The sequence below is a fragment of the Triticum dicoccoides genome, chromosome 6B, assembly GCF_002162155.2.
Source record: "Triticum dicoccoides isolate Atlit2015 ecotype Zavitan chromosome 6B, WEW_v2.0, whole genome shotgun sequence".
Lineage (NCBI taxonomy): Eukaryota > Viridiplantae > Streptophyta > Magnoliopsida > Poales > Poaceae > Triticum > Triticum dicoccoides.
This window is the reverse complement of record NC_041391.1, coordinates 45,967,494-45,974,351: the sequence shown is the minus strand read 5'-3', so window position 1 is coordinate 45,974,351 and position 6,858 is coordinate 45,967,494. Positions and strand designations below refer to the sequence as shown.

At 46.0% G+C, this 6,858-nt stretch overlaps 1 protein-coding gene across 1 annotated transcript; it reads right to left on the bottom strand.

Moving 5' to 3' along the window:
- Positions 1 to 409: 409 nt before the first annotated feature.
- On the bottom strand, positions 410 to 4,451 carry LOC119324589 (BTB/POZ domain-containing protein At4g08455-like). The gene is made up of 2 exons (XM_037598367.1): positions 3,910 to 4,451; positions 410 to 1,078 (listed from the first exon to the last, which is right to left on the bottom strand). Exons 1-2 carry the CDS (start codon positions 4,210 to 4,212, stop codon positions 605 to 607), a joined length of 777 nt encoding a protein of 258 aa, XP_037454264.1. The 5' UTR covers positions 4,213 to 4,451; the 3' UTR covers positions 410 to 604.
- Positions 4,452 to 6,858: the final 2,407 nt, after the last annotated feature.

Here is a 6,858-nt window from a genome sequence, read left to right as displayed (position 1 = left end):
GGAACAACACGTGGGTGGCTCAGATTGACATCTCCATGGCACTGTTGGACCACAATGATGCAGCCACTCGTCTTGCATCTGGAGTTTAGGGACACCGCCTATGCAAACGGCCAACTACGCACGCATACTCCTCCTCGGCCTACATTATTCAGTTCCAAAACATTGTGGTCTCCCCCATAAAAGAGGTCATTTGGAAGAACATAATGCAGTTTTTTCTTGTGGTTGATCATTCAAACCCGTGTTTGGGCGGTGGATTGGCTTCACCGTCTTGGGTGGCGTAATTGTGACGTGTGGCACCTTTGTAGGCATGTACAATTTGAAAGCACCTCACTCAGATGGTTTGCCAGAGCATCACACCAAGTAACAATTTTCCAAAAATGCTGGTATGTATAGGGCAAAAGAACATAAATACAAAATATTGGAAATAATCATTTAAGTCAACTTAGATCCATTCCATAATCCGAGTAACGATCCATGGTTGCATCAATATATATCTCACCAAACCACATTTTACGCAAACGATTGGTTACGATGTTATGCTGTTGTATGAATTCATATGCAAACCATTGGCCAGAATGTTATGGCTTTATTTTACCCTCGGCTATCACTTTCTACAGCAGCAATCTGAATCCCTCTCGGCGGCAGTGTTGTCCTGTCGGCTGACATAGGTCTCGTAGATCTCCACGAGGATCCTCGGGTCCCTCTCGACCAGCTCCTTGTACTCTTCCCGCTCCGCCAGCGTGGGCATGCTATCCATGAGCGCCGACATGGAGGCCTCGAGCAGCTGCTTCGCGCCGTGCCGGTGCGCAAACGCGTAATGGACAATGGCGTTGTCGTTGTTCACCTTGGACGTGATGAACTTCTCGCAGTAGGTCTTCAGGTGCTTTACCTCGTACTTCTCGGCCAACACCAGGAGATCGCAGGCCATTTGCTCGTCCAGGAGAGCCTCGCCCGTGTACATGTAGTGGACGAAAGCACGGAGGACATCGTAGGACACGTCGTACATCTTGATGACGCCGCTCCGGCTCTCTTCCATCTCGCTGTCAAGCATTGCTCTGAACACAGGAGACCTGCTGGCCTGCTCAAAAGAGAAACTCAGTTTAGATACATTCATACTGTGGCAAACCAGCATAAGCAAATCAGTAACAATTCACAAATGTGAAATGTGTCGAGTAATAACTAATTAATGTGGACTTAAGGTGGCAGGGAAATACACGAATGGTGACAATCTTCAGAATACACGACAAATAAATTGGAGTTAGAGCAATTTGCTGCTTGCTAAAATCAGATAGCTATGCATCTGACTAGCATTAAAGTTAAGTACTGTACTGGAAAACATCATAGACTTACAAAGGATTCTGCTGAACAAAAAGCCAACACCAAATAAATTTAAACATGCCATGTGGGTTTAGTCTGAGACCATTAATACTGAGAGCAAAGTTGAAAATTTGAATAATGGTGCAACTGTGGCTGTTGATTCAGGTTTTTTGGGTTTTAAACCAAAAAGCAATTTTGGTTGAAAGTTGAAACTCGCACAAAAATGAAAAGACGTAGCCAAAACGGTTGACAAATTGACAGAGGAACTACCATGGAGAACCTTACAGCGCAAGACATAATATCCTACTATGACTGAATAGTGCACAAACTCTTTCACCTGGTGGTACAAATAGGCATTTTGTCTTCATAAAATATTCTTTATATAAAATATTCTTTATACAAATAGTTTTGTTTCCCATGAAAAACTCGAACAAGCATGCATGTGTCACAGACGCTATACAGTTGGGCAGAAGCTGACCAGACACCTGATTTACCTCTCTTGCTATACAGGGCCAGATGGTGGGACAATTTAAGAGATGGTGCTCACCAAGTACATGGGGCTGCTAGAAGCAGCACCGAGCTATAGAATGGTGAGCAGGGAGAGACATAGTGTTGTGAACTTAGATCCACAATGGGATTATTACCATGCTGAAGATAGTCAGACAGTGTGTCCGCAAGCGATTTGGTACACATAGGTTGAGACGAGAGAATAACTGGGAGAGATTAGATTGATTCTTCTTGCTAGATTAAACTGAGACAATGCATCCTTTTCTCTTAACGAGTAATGCATCCCTTTTTACCGAATAATGCAACCGTATATACTGGATGTTTTGCCTCTTGACCTATCCTGATACAATCAGACCCCACCCCATAGACTTTTCTACATGAACTCCCCTCCAAAATCAACTCAACAGCTATCCTACCACATCTGCTAGCTGACTCCCTCTGGTTCACAACACATAGAGATAAGTTAGAATGTGTTACTCACTTACTCTTACTGTATCGTCGCATTTCAAATATTTCTCTGCTTCCATAAAGCAAACCATATCATGCAAATCAGCAATCATCCAGCATAAGGAAATTGCAATTAAGTGAATGAAAATAAACGCAAGTCAGGAAGCCGCTCTAAATATCATCCCATTTTCAAGTTTGCAGAGTCGTTCCTATCATTTTATCTATGCGTGCAGAACTGCATATGTGCAGTGAAGTCAGAATGCATTATCCTGCAGTGCAAGAAAAGATGCTGCCTCTACACACACAAATTCATATAATCGCCACACCATTCAGGTGCCCACCACACACACCAGGTCGATTGCATGGCTAGGCGAGAAAGCCATTGCATGTGTTCATTTTGCCACCATGGCCACCAGGAAAATAAGTCCTAAAGATGGTGTGGTCTGTGGCAGAACTATGTTGGGGCCGACCTGGGCTGTGGCTTCCCCAGCCCAGCAAAAACAAGTGGAGGGTGAGAGCAAAACTGGGCCTTAAGGACAAACACTGTGTGTTATTTCTTAGCCTGGCCTGCCCAGCAACTTTCTTGTATCTCCGCTGCTGCCGTATAGTGATTTATTCCAGATGCAGGCTTACCCTGGAACCTCCTCACATGAACCAAATGAAAAAGATAGAAACCTTGTGTCAAGTTCAAACTAGAATACGGCTTGGTCTTTGGAGCGATTTCTTAGCTTACTGATTCTGCTTCCGTTTAATTGTCTAACTAATATGCCGCATCATTGCTGGTGTTTGAAAGGCTTTATCTGAGCAACACCACGCCCGAAAAGCCAGAATACTATATGACACGCACACCTATCTCTGTTTGTTTCTTTCCACCCACTAATCAAGAGCAGAGGACTGCGTCCTGCTGCTCTGACCAATCACTCAACCCTGCCACACCCTCCTGGGTGGGTGAGTTGTGTGTCTACAGAGTCGGAGACTGATCTGTTCTTCACGGCAGGAGCTAAACAGGGTTTGTGAGGGCACTGAACTCAATGGCCCTTCAATACCTTTATGGTCACTCTACTTACTAGCGTTAGGATATACATTCCTATTTTCACCCTACTATTTCGAAATTGAGAAATTTCCGCATAAATGTTGATGAACGCAAGATCAATGTTGACGTCCAGGCTCCGTTTTGCCTCAAGTTGTCAACAATGTATTCCCCTTAAACCATTTTCGTTAGTCTATACAGTGAACTACAGAGCAGCCCCTGGTGACTGATGTCACATTGGACAAGCTGGCCAGCAGCACATCATGTGTCATGCAGTAGAAAACATGTTTCAATTCTAATAAAACTTCACACAAAACCTGCCAAAATTCTATCCAGGCATGTTCAGAGAAGATAGTGCTCACCGCTCGACGGCAGCAGTGCAGACTAGCAACATTGAAGTGAGAACACTGACTTGTGGAACTTTGGGCGTCTTGACAGTATCAGTGCAGGCTAATTACACAGCCAACATCAAAGAACACCGAGCTAGACTCAAATTCTCAATCTAATCAATACCTACCGTAGCAAAATCTGGCAGCACGCAGGTAAACTAGTCCGAATTTGAACTGAATCGCATCAAGAAAACATAAGGAAAGGGGGAAATGACTCACGAGGATGACGCGGTGGGCCGGGACGGCGGGGGTGTCGAGGCGGGCCCCGTCGGCGTCGCCGGAGGGGGAGGGCGAGGTCGACGACGAGGAGGAGGCGGGGATGGCGTGGAGGAGGAGGTCGGAGTGGCCGGCGGCGGAGGCGTCGAGTGTGGGGGAGGGGAGGCGCAGGAAGAGGAGGCGGGAGCGGAGGTCGTCGATCTCGCGCTTGAGCTCCTCCTCCGTCTCGCTGGCCTCCTCGTAGCACTCCTTGCAGGTCCCGGCGTCCTCCTCGTCGTACACGTTCTTGCACGACTGGCAGTACATCTCCTCCGGTCTGCGGCGGCGGCCGGCCAGTTCCGACGGCGAGCCCTCGGAGGTGCCTGCCCCCTGCTCGCTTGCTCCGGGGGGGACTTCTGGTTTGGCTGTTCGGGCGGGTGGGTGGATGGATGGATGGAAGGTGGTGGACTCGATTGTCGCGGCCGCCGCCGCCGCCGGAGATGGTGGTGAATCCGAGGATCTCTCGGTTGTTTTTTCCTTTTGAGAACCGGTGAATCCGAGGATGGCTTGGGCTTGCAGAAGTTCAGATGGGCTGGTTGACGGGCCTCCATTTCGTTAAATGGAGGGGAGGCGCGCAGAGCTGGCGAAACGGGCCGGCACGGCCCATACTAATCGTCCTGGCGCAACACGGCCCTCAGGGGCATGACTAGTAAACGGGCCATGTCGTACCGACCCGCGTGCTGTGCTCCCTCGGCTAATCTGGCTGTCATGCCGGCCCGCCAGGCATGATCGGCCCATGTGTTTTTGGCCTGCTAGACTGTTTGGGCCATTTCGGGGTCATTAAGCAAAAAAAATAATATAGAGCATAAGGGGATTTTAGGCCCTCGGTTCCATTGAAAATGAAACCACAAAGTCTTACATCACACTTCCAAACCGAAGCATGTTCTGATATCACAAACCACCATAAACTAGAAAACAAAAATCACATCAGCCTCCAGCCACGCTACTTTAAGACTTTATATTACATCAAGGGTGAACTCTCTAAGGAATTTCAACTACTCCCAGGGCAGCATCTCTGGTTCAGCACCTCCAAGGGGAGCAACACAGCCTGGCCATGTTGCCTTGTCTCGCGCGATCAGCATCAGCCTCGCCATCTTGATTTGCTCCACAACATCACTCCTCATCTTCTTGAGCGGCTGGGTCGACGAGCCAGGCATCTCCAGAGGAGTGACTGGGCTTGATGTGGTCTGAGCAACTTTCTTCAACGAGGCGTCATGTGCCCATGTAGCGCTTTTCTTCCAAAGATCCTCACCTGTCCTCAATGACAGGTTGGCAAGCTTAGAGGTTTCGGAAGACACCTTCAGTGTCAACCTCACCATCACTCACCCCACTGTCAACTGAAAGGGCACTGCGAGGATGCTGGATATCCAGAGCGAGATTTGCTGAAACTTCTCCAGCGTTTCCCCTTTGTACATGATCATCCATCTTTTGAGCATCCTCCAAACTTGCCACCATATCTGTTTCAAGTCAGAGCAGACAACATTATTAAACACATGGTTATTTCTAGTTTTCCATATGCTCCACAAGACACAAGCCACAAAGGCATTCATAGCTGTGTGTTTTTTGTTAGCCGGCCAAAACCTGTCAATGGATAGGTAATTTGACCGTAAATCAACAAAGAAGAAGTTTGATATATCATTCCAGATTTTCCTGGCAACCACACAATCAAAGAACAAGTGATCTACCGTTTCTTGCTCCAAACAGAAAACACATTCTGGAGGTTTTTCTATCCCTCTTTTGAGCAAGTTATTTTTGGTCATTAGCTTGTTGTGAGCTAGTAACCATAGGAAGACCTGCACTCTGGGTGGTACTACCAAAGACCAAATGGAAGGAATATAAACAGGCTTTACACCTCTAAAATTAATAATAGCATAGAGAGAGCTAGAGGTATAAATCCCTTTTGATTCATACTGCCAGATCATAGCATCATCCTCATCAGAAAGGGGAGTCTACTTAATGATCTGCTCAAGGCAGTACCAATCCTCCATCATAGTAGTGGTAAACACTCTCCTAAAGGTTAACTTGATATTCTCCCCATCCCAAATCTCAGACACTGTTACACATTGTTGGTGGCAAATAGAGTACAAATGCCAAAACTGCACAGAGAGGGTGTGAGGTCCCAAACCAGATATCTTCCCAGAATCTGATTTTCCTCCCACTCCCAATTTTCCATCTATAACCAAACTTCAAAGCTTTGGCAGCCCACATCACACCCTGCCAAAATTTTGAGGCTGCTTGTGGTCTGCTAGCAAAGATATTGGGGGCATTTCTAATATACTTATTATCTATAATAGTCTTCTAGAATTTTCCATTGTCTTGAGAATATCTTTTAAACCAGCTCCCAAGTAAGCAAAGATTCACATCTTTGATATTTGGCACACCTAAGCCTCCATGCTGTTTTTTCATGCAGACTAAGTGCCAGTTGGCTAGGTGAAGTTTTCTGTTCCCCTCAAAATCACTCCACAAACAATGTGCCAATTGACTGTTAATTAAGTCTAAGGCCCATTTTGGGAATTTGAAGAAGGATAACAGATAAATTGGAATACTTGCTAAACAAGCTTTAATCAGAGTAAGCCTAATTGAGTAAGAAAGTAACTTCCCTCTCCACCCAGCCATCCTTTTCAGGATTTTATCTATAAGTGGTTGGATGTCCTCTCTTCTCAGTTTATCATAGTGTAATGGGATCCCTAGGTATTTTATGGGAAAAGTACCTACAGTACACCCAAAGATATCAGCAAAAGATGCTACCTCTCACTCATATACACCTAGAGGGATCAGCTCACTTTTAGAATAGTTAATTCTCATGCCTGAGACTTTTTCAAAACAGGTTAGGATTTTTTTTAAGGTTAGCTGCTTTTGTCTTATCTTCATCCATGAAAAGGATGGTATCATCTGCATATTGTAAGCAGATGA